General features: G+C 39.2%; 2 protein-coding genes across 3 annotated transcripts in view; one reads left to right on the top strand and one right to left on the bottom strand.

The window, feature by feature from the left end:
- macrod1.L (MACRO domain containing 1 L homeolog) overlaps positions 1 to 22,340 on the bottom strand; it is a 436,504-nt gene that overhangs the window by 303,949 nt on the left and 110,215 nt on the right.
- On the top strand, positions 17,989 to 19,823 carry LOC108696717. The gene is made up of 2 exons (XM_041590006.1): positions 17,989 to 19,335; positions 19,478 to 19,823. Exon 1 carries the CDS (start codon positions 18,144 to 18,146, stop codon positions 19,221 to 19,223), a length of 1,080 nt encoding a protein of 359 aa, XP_041445940.1. The 5' UTR covers positions 17,989 to 18,143; the 3' UTR covers positions 19,224 to 19,335; positions 19,478 to 19,823.

Below are 22,340 nucleotides of genomic sequence, written 5' to 3'. Positions count from 1 at the left end.
GAACTCATGGACATCACCAGATTCTGGGTTTCCTCCTTTTAGGCCTTAACTGCAGCAGATTTCAGTTGCTGTTTGTTTGTGGGCCTTTCTATCAGAAGTTTAGTCTTCAACAAGTGAAATGCAGCTCATTTGGGTTCAGATCAGGTGACTGACTTGGCCATTCAAGAATATTCCACTTCTTTGCTTTAATAAACTTCTGGGTTGCTTTGGCTGTATGTTTTGGGTCATTGTCCATCTGTATTATGAAACGCCTCCCAATCAATTTGACTGCATTTAGCTGGATTTGAGCAGACAGTGTCTCTGAACACCTCAGAATTAATTTGGCTGCTTCTGTCCTGTGTCACATCATGGATAAACACTAGTGTCCCAGTGCCACTGGCAGCCATGCACGCCCAAGCCATCACACTGCCTCCGCCATGTTTTATAGAGATGTGGTATGCTTTGGATCATGTGCTGTTCCACGCCTTCTCCATACTTTTTTCTTGCCATCATTCTGGCAAAGGTTGATCTTGGTTTCATCTGTCCAAAGAACTTTTTTCCAGAACTGTGCTGGCTTTTTTCGATTTTTTTTCGCAAAGTCCAATCTAGCCTTTCTATTCTTGATACTTATGAGTGGCTTGCACCTTGCAGTGCACCCTCTGTATTTACTTTCATGCAGTCTTCTCTTTATAGTAGACTTCCACATACAAGCACCCCCCTCAAATCAACTCTATGGTTTTTATCTGCTTAATTGATAATGATATAATGAAGGAATTGCCCACACCTGCCCATGAAATAGCCTTTGAGTCAATTGTCCAATTATTTTTGAGCCCCTGAAATGAAGTGAATGTGTTAAAAAAAAAAAGTATTTTGTTCCTCACATTTTTATGCGATCTTTTTGTTCAACCCACTCAATTAAAGCTGAAAGTCTGCAGTTCAACCGCATCTGAGTTGTTTCATTTAAAATTTGTTGTGGTAATGTACAGAACCAAAATTAGAAAAAAGTTGTCTCCGTCCAAATATTTATGGGTCTAACTGTATATCACCATCATAACATGTAGGACTGTGTGACACCATATTATGTTTGCATACTCACAAAATATATACAGATACACAGCAGAACAAGAGCTAAAAAGGACCTGCTCATCAGAGCTCACAGCCTGGAAACAAAAAGAGAAAACTAGAGAAACACAAAGGCTGGGTTTGGAACAGCAGGCTGCCTGGAAAATGAGATATACGGGATTAGGAAATGAAATCCAGCTTTAAGGTCAGTGACTGGGAGGTTTATAAAGACAAATGTTATTAACAGGAATATAATTTTTTTTCTGCTAAGAACTGTAAGGATATGGGATTTATTGCGTGGATATGATGTTTGGGGATGCTGAACACACTTTTAATAATAGGGACATTTGTTTAGAACGACCTAAGTATTTTCTGAAATCTAAAGGCCAACATGAAGTAATGTCTTACTGACAATTTTTTGAGTCAGGGCCAAATACTTTCTATTTTAAGTGTACGACTGTGAGAATTGTATTTTGTTTGCCATTCTGTGGAAGAGCATGCCAAGGACTTCCAAGGCAAGGGCAGCTATCTGTGCCCCACACACGCACACCCACACAATGACACCCTGTCTGGTAGAGCTACTGGTGGACACAAACCAGGTAACATGAAGGTTGAGTACAAACAATGAGTTGGTCTATAGCTGCTTAAATAGTGCATACTGTCAAGGAAAAGCAGGAAGTAGTGTTCTGACTATTATGTTAGACATCTAGTCACTCCAGGCTTTATACATTACATTTATGCCTAACTAACTATATTAGAAACATTTCTTATTTTGCACAGCCGATCGATTTACAGAGTTTTTATTTTTACACTGAAAAATTCCTTTAAGGTTCCTGTCTCTGGTGTTTGAGTCTGGCAGCTCAGTAATTCAGGTGCAGATTCTGAAATGTTACAATTTTGCAACATTTCGTTGATACATTTCTCAGCAGCATCTCTGGAGTATTAGCAACTATTGTATCAATTCTAACAGTTGCCAACCCAGAGATTCTGTTCAGCTGGGACAAAGATTCGAAATGTATCAAGTAATGTATCAATTTAGAACAGTTTACAGGGTCGGTGACCCCACCTCCCAAAGCTGCTTTAAAAGGGTGAAAAATTAAATTTACACCTCAATATTAGAAAAACGGTCACACACAAATAATAGAAAGTAATTGAAAAAGTCTTTATTTCTGGTGAATAATCTGAAAAAAATGTTGGAAGGCGAGTGTAAGACGTGCCTGGAGAATTAATCATTTATTCACCTCCCGGCGTGCCTCTCTTCATGTGCGTAGGCGCGCACTTCCTGGTTGATGCTACTACATGCTGCCACTTGACCTTGGCGTCATGACCAGTGGCGTAACTAGGGAGGAAGTAGACCGCGTAGCTGTGGGGGGGGCCCGGGAGGAGAGGGGGCCCGGCCGAAATTGATGTCCGCCTGCTCGATGCAACGTCCCTGATGAATGCAGCCAGCATCGGGTGTTTTTGCAGTCAAGTAGTAGTCACACATCCCGATACGATCCTTCCCCACTGCACTGGCCCTAACTCCTCCATACTCCCGAGTCCGCCCTCTCATGATGATCCTTCCTTCCGCCCTCCCTGCTCCGTACTGCGCTGCCCTCATTTTTACTTCCGCCCTCTCTGCTCTGTATTCGCCGTCTCAGCTTTCCGCCCGCCCTCCCTCTTCCTCTTGTGTAATCGTCGGATTCGTTGACCGTGGACGCACGTGGTGAAGTGTCACGTGGCGGTGCAGGTGAGGGAGGGTGGAAGAAGCAAGAAGGCATCGCGTAACTGCTGCCTCGGGCTGGTCGGAGCTGCCTGTGCAACAGTGCATGTGAGAGTGAGACAGAGAGTGGCATGTCACGTGGAGTACCGTACGTTTCCCCCCCTGACCCAGTGTTTCTACTTTGTACCTGTGTCATGCTGGCTGTGATAAGCTTCGTTTGTTGTCAGCATTTAGTGGTGATGGTGAGCACTGAGTAAAATATACACAATGACCGGTCAGTCACCACTGGTGTTAGTGTCATCATCATCATCAACATAGCCTGCTAGTCTACTGTCTGCTCGTGTGTTCCTTTCTACACATTATATGCTTGTGGCTATAGCAGGGCTTTGTGGCCTTTATGTTGCATTGACCAGGATAAGTTGGGGGGCCCATAATTTTTTCTTTTGCAGGGGGGCCCTGTTACTTCTAGTTACGCCACTGGTCATGACGTCACTAATCTGCGACAAATTTAAAGTTTGGCGCCAAAGTTCCTGATAAAAGCCTGATTCACCATTTTAAAGTGCCCAAGCTAGGCTTCAGTTCTGTATCTGTTCCTGCTCAAGCGTTTTTCCATATTTTTGACTTCTTGGTTTTGACCTTATGCCTGATAATCCAACTACGACTTCTGCTGCCTGCCTTGAACTCTTCGTCTGACCCTGACTACGTTTTCTCTTGATTCCTGCCGGTACCTCGTTTTGTCTTTTGGCTACGCACTTCCTTGTTGGCTTCCGCAAGAAAGTACGCAGAACATATTGTCAATTTCCCAGCTGAACCTGTCATGTGACTTTTGCTCTGATAAACGTCAATCACTCTTTACTGCAGTACTGCAAGTTGGAGTGATATCACCCCCCTCCCTTTTCCCCCCCAGCAGCCAAACAAAAGAACAATGGGAAGGTAACCAGATAACAGCTCCCTAACACAAGATAACAGTTGCCTGGTAGATCTAAGAACAACACTCAATAGTAAAAACCCATGTCCCACTGAGACTCCTTCAGTTACATTGTGAAGGAAAAACAGCAGCCTGCCAGAAAGCATTTCTCTCCTAAAGTGCAGGCACAAGTCACATGACCAGGGGCAGCTGGGAAATTGACAAAATGTCTAGCCCCATGTCAGATTTCAAAATTGAATATAAAAAAATCTGTTTGCTCTTTTGAGAAATGGATTCAGTGCAGAATTCTGCTGGAGTAGCACTATTGACTGATGAAACATGTTTTCCAATAACAGGATCCCTTTTAAGGAAGAATTCCAGAGATTTAGAGATTACAGCCCCTGGTACAACAAACACAGGCAAAGGATTTTCAGGCAACAATACGTGTGCTAATCCCTATTAAAAGAAGCATATTAGAGAAACAAATGTGAGAAAATTGGAGGACTGTTCAGTGAAAATTAATATAAATTATAATGCAAAGTCTGTTGCTTTCATTATGCAGTTTGCAGGTATATTGGCTATGTAAAGTGTTTTTTTTAAAGTAGCCTCTTTATATCGAATTTCCAACCAGCAACGACATAACACACCATGTCCAGATGTTTTAATTATGGCATGAAACATAGTAGAGTTTTCAAGCCATAATTAAAACATCTGGACATGGTGTGTTATGTAACGCTGGTAGGAAATCAGATATAAAGAGGCTTCAGAAAAACACTTTTCATAGCTAATATACATGCAAACTGCATAATAAAACCAACAGACTTTGCATTACATAATAATTCAATGTTAAACAAGTCCTGTACTAAGAATAAAAAGAGCCCATACCTTTCATTCATACGGCATGGAGCGGAGGGGGGGTAGCACATGTGAATGAACGGTCCTATGTATGCACCGACCATGCTGGTAAGAAGACAAATGAGGTGCCAGCCCAGGTAGCCCTAGGTATGAATTTGGCACTGACAGGGTGTCTTGCTCTTATTGGAAAGGTGGGTTGGAAGAAAAGACGGCACAAGCATTTACAAAGGCCTTATAAGGTTACCGCACAGAGCATAGTTAAGTCTTGCTTTATCTTGAGTAGGTCCTTTTCTCAACTGTTTCTCTCCTCTTATTCCTTGAAATATCAGAGATTTAGGGCAGCCTGTGTGGGACATTTAGCTCTTTCTGAAGCAAACTTGATTCCAACATTAAGGTTCCACTTTTGACTCACCAGATCATTTGCCATTTGAGTGTGTGGGTTTATAGGTATGAAAGAGAGGTTTTTATCATAAGACTACAATAGGGCTTGTTCACCTTTAGATTTAATTTTAGTATGATATAGAGAGTGATTTTCTGAGACTATTTGCAATTGGTCTTCATTTTTTATTTGTGTTTTTTTTTAGTTATTTAGCTTTTAATTCAACACCTCTCCAGTAGTGATGAGCGAAATTTGATGCCCATAGACTCCAATGGCTGAAAAAAAATTGTTGCTTGTCAAAAAAATCATCACCCATAGAATTCAATGCTTTTCAGTGAATTTTCGCAGTTTCATGAATTTTCCCTGCAGCAAAATGGGTCAGATTAGCCCATCACAACTCTCCAGTTTTCAGCAATCTGGTTGCTAGGGTCCAGATTAACCTAGCAACCATGCATTGATTTGAATAAGAAAATATGAGAACATGAATAGGAGAAAAATGAGTAACAAAAAGTAGCAATAACAATAAATGTATGGCCTTACAGAGTATTTATTTTTTTTGATGGGATCAGCGAATCCCCATTTGAAAGCGGGAAAGAGTCAGAAGAAGAAGACAAACAATGAAGGCCAGTTGAAAAGTTGCCTAGAATTAGCCATTCTATAATATACTTACAGGTAAACCACCCCTATAATTCTGACAGCACTGTAGCATCTTGAGGAGATAAAGGATTCAATGTGACCAGTGCAATGTCTGCTTGTGTTTGTGTGGGTTCTTATGAATGCTTCGGTTTACTCCCACAATCCAAAAATGATATTGGCAGGTTAAGTGGCCTTATGGGTGTGTGGGTGGGTGGGTGTGCGTTTGTGTGGATGTGAAATGGAAACAAGATTGCACTGATGCTGTGTGCAGTACTGTCTCATATTTCAGCATTATACTAATAAAAGAATAATGCTGATTCAGAACACAGCAATAAGTGGACATATAGAAAGGAATATCTTTATATTTTATTCAATTGCACCTCAGAAACAGAGGTTAATGGTTATTGGGTATAAGCGTGATACACAGCTGAAACCGTATATTTACTTTTCTTTTCCTTCAGTGGAGTTGTCTGGTAACATATGGTGTGGTAAGATGAAGAACCCCAAGCAGGCAAGGAGTTAAAGGCTTACTAGACATTTATTCTATGACTAAAGACCATGATGTGAACAAAAAAAAAAAATAGATTCTAAAGGGCCTCCTGATACAAAAATGACATAAAAAGAGGCTAATATATTATTATTAAACTTTTTTTCCCCTTAACAACGACAGTTACCCCAAAAATAACTACAGGTACGGGACCGGTTATCAAGAATGTTTGGGACCTAGGGTTTTCCAGATAAGGGGTCTGTTATGTACTTTGGATCTCCCTATATTAAGGGCAGAAACACACGCTCAGATTCGGGGAGATTAGTCGCCCGGCGCCAAATCTCCTCTTCTTCGGGGCAACTAATGTCCCCGAACTGCCTCCCACCAGTTAGAATGTAAGTCGCCGGCAGGATGGCAATCGGTGCACATTGCTTTCCGAAGTCGCCCGAAGTTACCTCATCAGGAAACTTCGAGCAACTTCGGAAAACGGACAGCTGCGAGTGCCATCCCGCTGGCGATTTGGATTCTAGCCGGCGGGAGGCAGTTCAGGGAGATAGTCGCCCCGAAGAAGAGGCGATTTATCGCTGGGCGACTAAATCTCCCCAAATCTGAGCGTGTGTTTCTGCCCTAAATCCTAAAACTACTTAAACATTAAACCCATAAGGATTGTTTTGCCTTGAATAAGGATAAAATATATCTGAGCTTGGATCAATTACAAGGTACGGTTTTGTTATTACAGAGAAAAAGGAAATCATTGCTAAAAATTCGAATTATTTGATAAAAATGTAGTCTATGGGACATGGCCTTCCCGTAATTTGCTGGAAAATGGGTTTCCAGATAACGGCTCAAAACCTGTACTGCTTCCTAGTCACTATTCTTTTCCAGCGATGTTGGAATAAAATGGAAAATAATGGAAAAGAACATCATGGTTAAGGACAGCAGATTATCGGATGATTGACTGACAGCTGCAGTTATCTCGGTGGCGGTAATCAAATTTAAACTGCATTGATTATTATTCAGTCCTGCTTTATTAGGAGTCCTCTGATTAGCTAGTGATCTGCTAACCTAAGCTTTGTCTTCACGTGACGGCACTCCCACAAGGAGCCATTAGTACCTGAAGGTGATACACATACTAAATCAATATTACAGTTTATTATACAAAGACTGCATCATAAATATTGATCGAATGTATATATATTTTTTTTCTCCCATGTGGAAAGATGTTTTTCTGATCTTCTGTACCATTCTTCACCATTATGGCTAAAACACATTTGTTTTTACTAGATAAAAGACACTTGCAATTATTGTATTATAAAGTATCCCTTTATAGGAACCTAATAGAATGAGTTAAAACCAAAGCATTGCAAACCCCGAGTCTTACTTGTATCAGCCACCGACACCTCTATAATTGTGGCTGTTGAAGCTAAGGGCAAGGCCAGATGTGGCGTTTTTGCGGCGTTTTTACGTTGCGTTTTTTAAAAAAAGAACAGGCAGGCATAAGTACGCATAAACTGCACTACCACTGAAACTAATGGAAAATGCACTATGGCGATTCACACAGGGCGCTTGCAAGCTGAAATCCGCCACAGGACGCCAGTATTGGCGTTGTTTTTAGCAGAAACACCAATACGTCAAGAAACTACCAAATCAATAGACTCTATGGGATCGGCACGTTTGAAACCACACTTTACGTAAATACGCAGCCTATTTTAAATATGGCGTCCAAATTCAATGAGAACAATGAGAAGTGCATGTTGGGAAAATAATTCTACGTGCTGAAAGACGCATGAAAACCGCATGTTGACTGTCGCATGTGGTTTCAATGGTGCATTTACACCTGGCTGTTCTTTTTTAAAAACGCAACGTAAAAACGTTGCAAAGACACCACGTCTGGCCTTGCCCTAATATGTTGGATTTGAAGAGGAAGGAGAAGACACTGAATAGAAAACAGTGGATCAGTTTCCTAATTAAAAGACATTTTAAACCAGTGCTGCTTTATTATGGAGCTTTAAGGACACCTATCACCTAAAAATGTAAGTTCAGACTAACAGCACTTATAGGGTTGCCACCTTTTGAAACAGTGGAGACCGGACAGGGGGCAGGCCATGATGTCAGGGGCGGGGCTGTGATATAGATAGGAATGTCAAGACATCGGGGGAAGGGCTGTGATTTGGTGATCGCAGATCGCCGTGTCAATCAAGGGTATCCTGCCCGGTTTTTCTTATTACAGTTGCAAATAACGCATTGTTATTGCTGCTTTTTATTACCCATCTTTCTATTCAGGCACTCTCCTGTTCACAGTCCAGTCTCTAATTCAAAACACTGCACGGTTAAGCTGAATATAAAGCTAAATAACTCAAAAAACACAAATAATAAAAAATTATAACCTATTAAAAAAAGTATTTCAGAATATCACTCTCTACATCATATTACAAGTAATTTAAAGGTGAATGTCCCCTTTGATGAGCGTTTGGGGGAGCTGGGTAGGGATCGCAATCTGCAATATTCACCCTTCATATGCAACACATGGGTGTAGTGAATTTTTGCAACTGTAATAAAAGTATGCAAAATTTCAATAGTGTATTAATCCATAGAGAATTAGGTTTTGTACGATTTAATGAAGAGGCATAAAAATAAACCCTGTGACCCCAATTTTCAGACTGAAACCTCCAATACCCATTCAAGCAAACAAAATGCATCTGTTGAGAAGCATCCCGTGTGCCAAAGCAGTAACCTGTACTTAGATGACTGCTTTATTGTAATAATCTTATTTGAGCTTTGTACAGTGTTTGTCAGGTTTTTCATGAAAATGACACATTTCCGTTAAAGGCAGCTGTCTACATATTGCACACTTATGCAGCCAATCACGCTTGAATAATCTCTCCTATAAATGGAGCAGCATGTGTTAAAGGGCACCTGTCATAGGAAAATTATATAAAAGAACCAGCACTCTGGTTGGAAAAATAATACCATTTTGGACAAAAAATGCATCCTTATTTTTATGGCATACCGATTTTTGGCCAAGAATATATAATGTTCCTGAAGTGGGCACTGAAAACAATAATATATATTTATTATATAGTTCTACAATTTCCTCCACCTATAGCACGGATGAATATGTCTTAGTATCCACAGCTCATTTGCACGAATTAGAATTTCTTTATTTGCACATTTAAGGCAGAAAAATGCAAGGTTGCACATTCTGGCAATACAAGAATGCTTTTTAAAAATGTAACCTTTTAATGTGGAGTGACTTCTTTCATGACTGTAAGAATATTAGTGCATCATACGCTACACAACGGCATTCAATTCGGTAAGCAGTTGCAGAATGCAATAAAATTGCCCAGTAATATTTAATTGCATTAGGAGGAAATGTTAACACACAGATAATAATAGCCAACACGAATAACAGAGCCAAGGTTTAGGTGGAAACAGAGAAGATCAGCTCATGGGAAAAGCTATTGTGAGAAAAGACTAAAAAGGAACTAATGATATAGGCATATTAAAATATGTAACCCAATGCTATAAGGAGAACTGGGAGAACTGAAAGTTTCCCTCTTGTCCGGTTTTGACTTGGAATCGGCCGATCGGTACATTACAACCCAGCCCCTGATCAGGCCTGGAATTCCTTTTGCAGCGCCCCTAGGCTGCATGGTCCTAGCACCTGCCGACCGATTTGCGTGCACATCACCCCTCACCTCGAGCGCTTGTGGGAATGCGCCGGACCATTGGCGAGCTCTGCATCCGTGAATGCGGCTAAGCAACATGAATAAAAAGTGTAAGTTGAGATTATAAGGTGAAATTCTAATAATTACTTAATTGGTGTTTCAATAACATGCGGTCCACATTCTATTTAGTATTTCCCAAACAATGAGGTTCCAACACGCCTTATGCCTTCTTTTTACTGCTGCGTATGGATGCCTATAAACAGGTGTGAAGCATTGGCACTATCCACATGGAGTAGGTCTGGGCCGGTGGGACCCATAAAGCCAGGGCCCACCAGGTTTTTTACCGGTATCACACCAACCCAGTGCAACCTTGTACATTACCTGTGAGAGCCACAAGCACTTCAGGACCAGTGTGGGGCAAATAAGCATAATCAGAAACAAGCGAGAGTCAATAAACCAGAAATCAAACAGAATAGTAGAGCTCATAGAAACAGGACCTACAATTGGGCAATGGATATTTACATGAAGTCACAACATAGTAATGTTCCAGTGCGGGTGCGAAAATATCACTGCGACCTTGGTGTCTATATGATGATGACCTTGTTGGACATACAAAAAAGAGCCTAGATAAATAAAGATGGTGATTACTACATCTTTTTCCACAACAAATTCAGGGAATCCAAACAGAACCGTTCATTTTTAGAAGTGCAGGTATGGGACCCGTTATCCAGAAAAATTTGAATTACAGAAAAGCAGTGTCCCATAGACTCCATTTTAAAATGATTTCCTTTTTCTCTGTAATAAAACAGTACCTTGTACTTGACCCAAACTAAGATATAATTGATCCTCACTGGAAGCAAAACCAGCCTATTGGGTTTATTTAATGTTTACATGATTTCCTAGTAGACAAGGTATGAAGATCCAAATTAAGGAAAGATCGGTTATCCAGAAACACCAGGTCCACCTGTATATGTATTTAAAATACGCAAATCACTGGGACATGATCATTTCCCTTTAATGTTATAGTAGCTGAACTGTATTTGAATTTACAAACATTTGTTGTACTCAAAGACTACAGACTGAAGGGTTTAGCTTTATTAGTTGCAATAAAGTTGTAGATGTGTTTAAATGTTAGTGCTGCAGGAAGTCTAGTGTCTTAATCTAGGTCTAAAAAAACAACCCACTCTCCCTCGTATGAAATTATTGTATACTCTCCTATTTACAGAATCACTTACATGTTCTCTTGTGACACTCTACTCTGATCAGCTGTAGGGTACACGATTCTCTATCTAATGATGACATATTTATTAAAATAAGTCTAGCATTTTCTTGCTGTAGAACTATTTGATTTACTTTCTGTTAATAACATAACACTTCAAGCTATTCCCACACCAGCTTACAGTTTGCTTATTAAACAACCCCATGGGAGCCTAATATATATATACCCTACAGATCTGTCATTACACTTCACTAGAACATATTAAACATTTACTGCTAATAAAGATTACAGCTGTTCAATATTGCCTACCTATATCAATACATATATAAATAGCTTCATCATCATCATCATCATGTTCCTTTACTGTAGGTTCATTTTACTGAAGTCCGCTATTGCTTAGCTTTGATAAACTTAGTCAAATGGATGCCTGTATATAGCACAATGTTATTACACTACCCACTACCTGGAAACCCATTATCAAGAAAGCTCCGACTTATGGGAAGGCCATCTCCCATTGACTCCATTTTAATCAAATAATTCAGATTTTAAAAAATGATTTCCTTTTTCTCTGTAATAATAAAACAGTACCTTGTACTTGACCCCAACTACAAAATAATAATCCTTATTGGAAGTAAAACAATCCTATTGGGTTTAATTGATATTTAAATTATTTTCTAGTAGACTTAAGGTATGGTGATCCAAATTATGGAAAGACCCCTTATCTGGAATATCCCAGGTCCCGAGCATTCTGGAAACAGTATAATCAAGTCAGAACAAAGCATTGGTCCCATAAAGGGCTGTGCTGTATCTCAAGTAGAAGTTCAATCATTGGTAATATCCTGCTTGTGTATAGGATTATATTATAATGAGAATATCATACAGTGAAGCATTTGGAGCCTTGTAAAGGCTGAAATTGTAAAGAAAAGATGTCTTGGAAGATTTAAAATGTTTGCTTTTTCAGCTAGTCAGCCTTGATCTAGAACTCCCTGCACCCAGCAACAGGCTTTCACATTTGGAAGTACCTAATATGTGAGTTTTATACTAAGCATAATTGATGAAATGGTTTCTTTATTAAAAAACCTATTTCCAGTTGCTATAAATTGATGCAAAGCAGGACAGCCGCTACCCAAAGAAAAATAGGAAGCCCCTGCTTACCTGTTTTGCTTCCCCCCCAAAAAAGACCCTTATATGCTGGCATAGAATTAGCAGTAGTGAAAACTCACCTTGCCATTTTATGAGAAAAGTCTGAATAAAGTTATCCGGTACAAGAGTGGCTCACTGTTTCTGTCCTGGATGAGAAAATCAAAGGGGAACATGTGTGTGTCAATGGTCAGCCTGCAAAACCAAAATTAGCCAAAGTTGCCTGTTTCTATGCATTTTTGGATCCCTTCGAAATTATATATAAAATATTGGCATGTCTAGTATTTTGGCTGCAGGGTCAGTGAGAAAATACATACTTCTTGCAGATTGTACCCAAATCTGAATTTAATTCAGGATTTAATACACCAATATCACAACTACTGAGCTGCTGTGCCAGGTCTGTGGTGAACTAAACCATCAACCCGGTGATAAATGTATGTCCCATGCAGCCAATGTGTTCAGAGATGTCATTGTCACTTACAGGCCCATGACAAAGAATGATAGAAAAGCTCTGTAGGCAAGCCCTCCATTGTAAATTTGTAAGCACATAAAAGCAAAGAAACAAACTTGCAGGCTTTGTTCTGTTTGGATGTTGTTTTGTTCTTTCTTGGAAGTGCCATTTGCTGGCAGGTTATGAAGCTATTTTAATAAATTCAAAGCAATTTCAAATTCAGGTACTTGTGTTTAAGCAAAAGTATTAAAGCAACGTTAACAAGCAGCTATACATGCAAAGCCATACAGTATAAAATGAAGAGTCGAGGTGCAGTCAGTGCCAACGGCAGGAAGGAAATCTAAATCATGACAGGCAGGTAAGACAGAAACAGATCCCGAATGTATCAGTACAAGACAGATGAAAGGCATTGCTCTGGCTTCTGGGGGGTTTTATACAAATTCAGACATCCATGTTTGGATTCAGGCTCCTCGGGAAGCGGCTTCTCACATTGCACAAACTATGCACAACCCTTAGTGATCACATCTTACATTACAGGGACGCATCCTCTGTCTGCTTTCATTTATCACTCCAGATAACACGTCAGCTGACAGAAAATCAGTCAAACTGATAAAAAACCTAAAGGCTGTCCATTTCAGAATCCAGGATTTATATACCCGCACCTTTCCATTCCTGTATTCAGCTCCATACATTCCTTTGGCACACCACTTGTGGTGGATGTAATAGATTATTCCAATGCATGGTTAGTTTATGTATGCAAGTTATTTGAGTAAGAATTCTAGTATAAAATAAAGACTTTTATAATTACAGGTTTCAATATTTTCTCAGCAATTCAGAGCTTCTAGGAGGCCACTATGTTTGACCATCTCCATCCTGTCAAAATCCAATCCTCCCCTATTGTGATTGGAAACCAACCCCCATTCATGGCTTATACTGCACATTCTACAGCTCATCGATAGATGCTATGGAGACATTTACTGGATGTGGTGGCAGTGTCCAAAAATGGCAGCCGCTCACCCTGTTCTTGCAGTTCTGTATTGGAGCCAGAGGAATGGGCAAATTGTGCCTTTGGAAATTTTTTTAAAATAGAGTCAATGAGGAAATGTCTTAAAACTATAAAGCATGCATCACAAATGCAGAACATGTCAATGATCCACCCCCATTGTTTTAAAGGAGAACCAAACCGTTAATTATAAAAGCCCCTGCCCCCTAATCTATATAGACCCCCATCCCTGCTCCCTAGCTGTTACTTCGGTAAATGCCCCTAACGTTTTACATACCTCTCTTTGCAGATTCAGCACAGCGGAGCTCACAGGCGCCATCTTCCAGCTCTTAATAATCTTTTCGTCTTCTTCCGGCAATTTCTGCCAATTTTGGCACATGCGCAGTTGTCAAAAACCCGAAGACTGCTCCAACTGCACATGTGCTGATACGGCACTTACTTCCAGAAGAAGAACTAAGAGAAGAAGATGGTGCCCATGAGCTCCGCTGCGCTAAATCTGCAAAGAGAGGTAAGTAAAGAGTTAGAGGCATTTACTGAAGGTAACAGTTAGGCTGGGGGGAGCAGGGAGGGGGGTCTATATAGGGTAGGGGGGTAGGGTTTTTTTTATAATTAAGGGGTTGGTTCTCCTTTAAGACCATGCTCATTAAGTTATCCAAAAATAAAAGTCCAATGAAGATATGACTTTATATTAAATTACTGAAGTAAACTGGGGCATAAAGCATGCCAAAAACCACCATATGTAATAAAAGAACAGTAACTGATAGCAACCAATAAGATATTTGCTTTTAAACAGGTATATTCTACTTGCTCATTGGTTGCTATGGGTTACTGCTCCTGGGCAAACTTTTATTACATAATCCCCAAGGAATCTTAAGAAGGGAGACAATGCCTGGAATACTGGGATGTATGGGGAGCCCTATGTAGGACACTTTGTGTCCCATTAAAAGGCAAAAGATATAAATGATAGGTCTGCATTTTCAATATCCTACCCTAAGTGACTACTTAATGTAGATACATGGGCTACACTACCATGACACATGACTATATTTAGGCACAAGGCCCTTGACCACCCCTTTCCAAATGGCAAATGGTCCTGATGCACTGATCCTGATAAAGCTGAAGTGTCCAGCAGTGTGCTGGTGCCGTTTTATTTCATTTTTTTTTAGGTATCACAGGTCTGCCATTACCTACTTTTGGGGTGCACCAATGGCTACACTTTACAAAACCTTTCTGCACAGAGAAATCTGCACCATTTCAGAAGTGGCATAGAAGAGTCACATAGCCACTATCCCCTAAAATATGTCTCTTCCAGCTTCACAAAAGGGCTTTGAATGTGGCAGCAAGGTAGACATCCAATAGGCTGGTTTTGCTGCCAATAAGGATTAATTATATCTAAGGGGCCCATTTATTAAACCTCTAAATTTTCAGGTTGAGTTTTTAAAGGGGAAAACTAGAATTTTTGAGATTTATTATACCACAAAGCTGCTAAAAATCTGAATCTGAAAACACTCCATCTCAAACCTGTCGAGGTCATGTAGAAGTCAATGGAAGTGGTTTGTTGATCTGCGCCAGATAATCAGATAATGTCTGGGGTTTTTCATCTGATAATCTTATAAAGACTCGTTTTCATCCGATAAAAAAAAGGGAAATTTTTGTGGTGACAATATGACAAGTTGCGTTTTGGAGTGTCAATACTACAATTCGAATTGAAATACGAATTTGCAGCGACTTTTTCAAGAAGAATTATTGAAAAATTATTTCAATTTGTGGATGGGAGTTTGGTCGACTGTTTTAATAAAAAAAGCTTTAGTTAATAATCCCTTTATTGTTGATCAATTACAAGGTAAGGTTTCATTTTTACAGAGAAAAAGGAAATCATTTTTAAAAAAGTGGATTATTTCGATAAAATGGAGTCTATGGGAGACGGCCTTTCCATAATTCAGAGCTTGCTGGATAACAGATTTGCAGATAATGGATACATATCTGTACATCCCTGACACCATCTTTCTTTAATGCAGACAGACAGGATTTTTGTCACCAGGGGAAACATCTTTCATGTAGACATATTTATTATATTAAACCTAAGGAAACTAAAGTGACTTTATAAAGGCATTATAGTACAGGTATGGGATCTGTTTTCCAACTCCATTTTATCAAAATAATCCAAATTCTTTAAAACAATTTTCTTTTTTCGCTGTGATATTAAAATAATACCTTGTACTTGATCCAAACATTTATAATTCATACTTATTGGAAGCAAAATCAACCTATTGTGTTTATTCAATGGTGACGTGATTATTTTAAGGTATGAAGATCCAAATTACAGAATGATCTGTTATCTTGAAAACCCCAGGTTCCAAGCTTTCTGGATAACAGGTCCCATACCTGTAATAGTGAGATCCCTAATGAGAGCGGGGGGAAAAAAAGATAACGAAGCACATAAGGCACTAGTAATAAAGGGTATATAGTGTCTTTAAATTGTACATTTGTGCCGTTATTGTAAATGGCGAGCACTGAATGTGGGCTGGAGGAATTAGCACAGCTAAAACCTATAGAATTAAATGTGGATTTAATCACTTCAGTATTGAGGAGGAGAAATGCAAAACATTAAGTTAAAAAATCACCTAAAGTGCATTAATAAAAGACAAGAATGAGTAAAGGGTAAACTGACCGTGTTTAATTAATAAACAGGCCAGGGTATCCTAACAGCAAACATCCGCCATGCATATGCATGTTGCCATCTATCTGTAGAGAAAATTGCTTCATTTTCATTGTGAATCAATAAGCTCCTGAGGATTTATTGGATAAGCATTTGTAAGGCCTGATAGGGGGAGGTTATTTGGTATAAATTAAGAGTCAGAGGAATTCTCAGAACACTATGTGCTGCTTTTGCATGCAGGTCATTTGTATTACTAGCTTTTTTGCCTGCAAAAATATATATTAAAATAAAGAGATGAGATGTGTTTGCTGTAATTGCTTATGTGCACTCTGCTGGTCAGGATAAAGAAACAAATCGTTAATCTCGGGTTTGGTAATAAATGAAGGGCTTAATGTTACTAGAAAAGATCGAGCTTTTTATACACTGAAATGAAGTGTGCGCGCAGTTGTGTCTGTGTACATAAAATGTTTAATTTATAGTACACGCATCTTAAAGCAGTAACATTTCATAGTCATCTTTAAGGGAGTTGTAATGTTTTAAAATATCCTTATTTTGCTTTGAGAAATAAAAAAAAAGATCTTTAAGATATATCGTCGCCATGTGGCTTTATTTTAATAAATTCAGCAAGCAGGAGATTTCACACTCAAGTTCAGTTTGCAGACGCATCAAAAGTGGCTTCATTCTTCAGCGCTTGATACATAGCATTGATTTTTAAAAATTGCAAGCGTAAAAAACATAGTTATATGGAAATTAGATTGTAAGCTCCAGTGGGGGAGGGTCAGACCCGAGGTAAGAGATATTGATTATAAATATAATAGTTCTCTGTAAATATATAATTAGAAATATAATTTAGATCCAGAAGCTACCAGGGGGGCCTATGAGTGTGAAAAACCAAGTGGGGCCCACAATGTTGCACACTTTCTATGCGTATATAGTAGGGTTGCCATCTGTCCGGTTTTGACAACCCGATAATTTGAAGGGCTGCCCAGGTCAAAACTTCCCGCCCGGTTTTCCAAATTAGAAAAAAACCGGCAGGATTACCAATGACTGACACGGCGAGTGGCCAATCGCTGCTTCGTGGCCATGCCCCCTGATGAAATGCCCCATCACAGCCACGCCCCCTCCGCGTCACGGCCCTGCCCCAGGCAGAAAAGGAGGCAACCCTAGTATGTAGGTGGGTGGGACCCTAAATGCATTTTACTGTGGGGGGGGGGTAGCTTCTAGTTATACCCTAGTAAAACACACAAGTAAATTTTAACTAAAAAATTCTGCCTGGATGCAAAATACTGCATAAATTAACTAAATAAAACAATATTTTGGTGGTTATATCTAATTCAAGGGGAGTAACTACAGATGAAGCAAATCCAGAGGTTGCCGGGGGGCCGAGAAGTATAGAGGACCCAGTAACACCCTCATTAATCAGCAATTTCAATATATTTTTGTAGAATGGGTCAACATACCAATGTTTTGGGACCCAGAAACATCTAGTTACTATACTGTTTAATTCCCAGATGAAGAAACCGTTATCAAAGTATGTGGATTCCTTTTTGCAGCCGCTGGCTTTAAACATTCCATGTTGTTTAAAAGATACAAATGAGCTATTACAAACACTATCTACAATGGAGACATTAGATGCCCAGTGTACTTTATGCAGCATTGACATTGTTAGTCTATACACATCTATACCTCAAGATGAGGGAATTGTTCATATGGAAGAATGTCTTTTAGAAACTCATCTTTCTCACAATATGGTTTTCTTCCTTGTTGATTGCTTAACATTGATATTAAAACGCAATTATTTTCGATTTGAAGATGTGTTCTACTGGCAATGTCAATGGGGGCGGCGGTCGCCCCCTCATTTGCCAATTTATTCGTCCATAAGTTAGAGAAAGATTTCTTTCTGAACGAAGAATTTAAGAAATACATAGTTTTGTATCTTCGTTTTGTGGACGATATATTGGTAATATGGAAGGGCGATATTTCTGTATTTCATGGAATGGTTAACAAAGCTAATACCAAACATCCATCGGTCAAATTTACCACGGAGGTCTCAACCCAAACACTTAATTTTCTTGATGTTAAACTTACCCTAAAATCTGGCAAGATAGAGACTGAATTATTTAGGAAAACTACAGAACGTAATAGCCTACTTCATGCTTCAAGTTTTCATAATGCCCGTTGCATTTCTGCAATTCCAAAAGGTCAATTTTTGAGGGCAAGACGCATATCATCAGACGATACCAAGTATTGGAAGTCAGCTGATATGCTTATTAAAAGGTTTCGAACTAAAGGGTACAATTTAACCAACTTACAAAAAGTAGCCAATGAAGTTGGCAGAATGTCTAGAAGTGAATTACTTAATCAGAGAGTCATACCCATTAACAACAAAAACACTAAAAGGTTAACCTTTGTGAGTAAATTCTCATCAGCTAGTATGCAAATTGAACAAGTAGTTAAAAAATTTTGGCCCATATTGCAACAAGATAAGGTTTTAAAACTACATTGCATGGAGCTTCCTTTATTCTGCTACACAAGGGGACAGACATTAAAGGATAAGCTATGCCCAGCTGAATTACGTACTATAAAAAAACAATCGTCGCTCTTTAAGGGACCACCAAAAAAAGGCACTTTTCCGTGCCTAAACTGCATATGCTGTGCATCGATTATAAAAGGGGACATTGTGTACCATCCCATTAGTGGCAAGGCGATACAACTGAAGTCCTATGCCACATGTGAGAGCGTAAATGCGATTTATTTGCTAAAGTGCCCGTGTGGGCTTGTTTATATAGGTCAAACATCACGTGCCGTTAAAGAGCGAATAAAAGAACATAAATCTAACATACGCAATTTCAAAGCAGGGTCTCAATCTGACACCTCGATCTCTAGACACTTTAGCTTTGCCAAACACAATGTATCTCAATTAAAATGGCAAGTGTTAGGGGTGATTAGTAGACCACAGAGAGGAGGTAACGTTTCTAAATTACTTCTGCAAGAAGAAGCAAAATGGATCAAAAAACTGAATAGTCTACATCCAGAAGGGTTAAATGAACACTGGAACATCAGTAGTTTCCTTTAATGGCAATAATGTGTTTTAAATAATGCATACAGCCTTACCTTTCTGACCTTTCTCCTTTTATAGATAAAATGGATACTTTTACATATATATGAATGTGAAATTCTACTTAAGGGTAAGAATGTTTTCTTTTAATAATTAAGATATTGAGACATCGTTTGATGTACTAAGAAGTACTATTGCTAGCTCAGGGTAGACTCTTTATGAGTAGTACCAGCATTTTGTTTTTATAAAAATTTTGTGGTTTTATATTTCAGATTCTACATTCACCAATGGATGGGGACTTGCACATTGGTTTCAAAAAAGTTTTTAAAAAGACTTGTTTTTACATTTTGTACCGCTGTGAGTGAGGTGTAGTTGCACACTGGTTATGTGAATGGTTAGAATCACTGGGTAGTATCACCAGTTGCAATTTCTGTTAATGAGGGGTGGAGCTCCATGTTTAAATTGTGGTAGTTGGGTTCTCTCATGTTACACTTGAAAAAGAGCTATGCTCGAAACATGTCGTGTGAAATAAAGCACTGAAGTTTGCAGCAACCCACTGCGTTTGAACAGTTCTTCACATCTTGTTTATCCTGAAGAAATTAGGGCCATGGCAGTAAATACAAATAAATACATAAGGTATTTAAGGCTCTATTGGCGATACAGGTATGGGATCGGTTATCCAGAAACGCATTATCCACAAAGCTCAGAATAACGGGAAGGCCATCTCCCATAGACTCCATTTTATCCAAATAACTAATTTTTAAAAATGATTTCCCCGTTTCTCTGTAATAATAAAACAGAACCTTGTACTTTATCCAAACTAAGATAAAATTAATCCTTATTGGAGGCAAAACAAGCCTATTTGGGTTTATTTTATACAGGTATTGGATCCATTATCCAGAACACTCGGGACCTAGGGCTTCCTGGATAACAGATCTTTCTGTAATTTGCATCTTCATACCTTAAGTCTACTAGAAAACCATGTAAACATGAAAAAAAAAACAATAGGCGGGTTCTGCTTCCAATAAAGATTAATTATATCTTAGTTGGGATCAAGTACAAGCTACTGTTTTATTTATTACAGAGAAAAAGGAAACCATTTTAAAAAATTTGGATTACTTGGATAAAATGGAGTAGAGGAGACGGCCTTTCCGTAATTCGGAACTTTCTGGATAACGGGTTTCCAAATAACTGATCCCATACCTGTATTTAAATGATTTTTTAGTAGACTGTAGTATGAAGATCTAAATTACAGATCCCTTATCTGCAAAACCCCAGGTCCCGAGCATTCTGGACAACCGGTCCCATACCTGTATATAAACCCAGGATTTCTCAAGTCCATATCTGCTTATAATTATGAGCAGAAAGTGACTATAGCAGTGCCCTCACACACCCCTGATAAGCAATGCAACATCACAAAAGCTCCAGATGGGTTTAGTTAATTCAAACAAAAAAACTCCATGAGCAATTGGCCTAATTATTCTATAATGCTGACCCCCTTCGTGTTTATTTATAAACCAGATTTTCCTTCCAACAGCAATGATTTTGCTTTGGGCCCTTGGAGAACTGAAGTGCAGCAGATACCCCCTAATGGCTGTAATCCATACTGCAGAAACAATGGATTAACAGCAAGGCAAAATGAATGTGGTCCCTGGCAGAATTTTGGTCGCAGCAACTGTGACTTTTTCTGAGTGCATGAAGAAGCAGGTTGCATTTGTGAGAAGGCCATATAGACTTCGGCAGAGTGTGTTAGGATGAACTGGTTTTAAACCAGTAAGCAGGGGCCAATAAGCTGCCGACTTGGCCTGTCGGCAGCTTTTATGGGCCCGTGTATGGCCACCTTAAAGGACTGGGAAGCAAGGTTTTTGGACTTTTTATTACTCCTTTCCAATTCCTTAAGAGGCTAACCCTCATATATAATAAAAGGAACTAAGGGGTCAGTTAACTAAAGTTCATAAAAATTGTCTATAACCAATCGGCCATTATCGCTGAGAATATTCTTGTGACAAAATTAACGCAGCTTGCATGTTTACGAAAGTGCGGCGATACAAATTTGTCTTTTATTAAGTGAGGTTAATTACGCAAGCGTAGCAGTTAGGTTCAATGCTATTGCTGCCGAATTGAGAGTTTTTTGGCGCCAATTTTGGTTAACTGTATAATCGTCTTTAAATTTTGTCTAATTTTTTTGGCACCACTGGCAATGCCCACACTAATGAATATATATATATATATATATATATATATATACGTATATATATATATATATATATATATATATATATATATATATATATATATATATATGAGTTTATATAAAATAGTATCGCGCGCGATAATCTTTAGTAAACCTTGTGAGACAACTTACTTAGCATGAAAGCGATAATAGGCGTTACTATATATATTCGCAATGAAAGAAGTGCTCACACTTTATTAAACTTCCTCTGGTGGATTTTCTGGTGGTTTTTCTGATGCAAGCTATTATCTCTGCTTATTGCACCTATGTAAACTGATGCCTAAGTTTGTGCAGGAACAGTAACCAATAAAAATCAATCAGCAACACAACCCCGTGTTTAGACATAAAAATTCCTGACCTCCCCACTCGCCAGTGGACCTGGCGTCTTAACGAATCCTTATTGAGGGACCAAGACTGTATGTCTGATCTGAAAATAACCATAACAAATTTTCAGCGAGACCACGAAGGGGACGACACGACCCCGTTGACGAGGTGGGAGGCGTTGAAGTGTGTGCTTCGGGGCACTCTTATTAAACACGGCTCTAGACTCAAGAGGGCCAGGACACTGAGGTATAATCAATTACTCCAGCAGATCCATGTGTTGGAGACCACACACAAGGCTGACCTTGATGCTGAAACGTACGGTAAACTTCAACAAGCCAGGCAGGAGCTTAAGGACTTGGCCCAATTCCAATACTGCAAATACATTGAGAGGGGCAAGGGGAAGTTTTATGCTTGGGGCAATAAATGTGGTAAGCTATTGGCGAGGTTGTATAAGCAGCAGCAGAATGTAAATTATATCCAAACCATCCAAACAGTTGAGGGGCAATCCACCCACCATACAAATAAGATTGCTCAGACTTTTACTCAATATTACTCTAAATTATACAACTTGAAGGCGG

This window comes from Xenopus laevis, chromosome 4L (assembly GCF_017654675.1).
Source record: "Xenopus laevis strain J_2021 chromosome 4L, Xenopus_laevis_v10.1, whole genome shotgun sequence".
Lineage (NCBI taxonomy): Eukaryota > Metazoa > Chordata > Amphibia > Anura > Pipidae > Xenopus > Xenopus laevis.
The sequence above is the reverse complement of the archived record's forward strand: the minus strand, read 5'-3'. Positions and strand labels throughout refer to the sequence as shown.

Excerpts from the sequence above, each read along its gene's own strand:
- LOC108696717 (XM_041590006.1), top strand. The coding sequence starts at position 18,144 with ATGGTTAACAAAGCTAATACCAAACATCCATCGGTCAAATTTACCACG.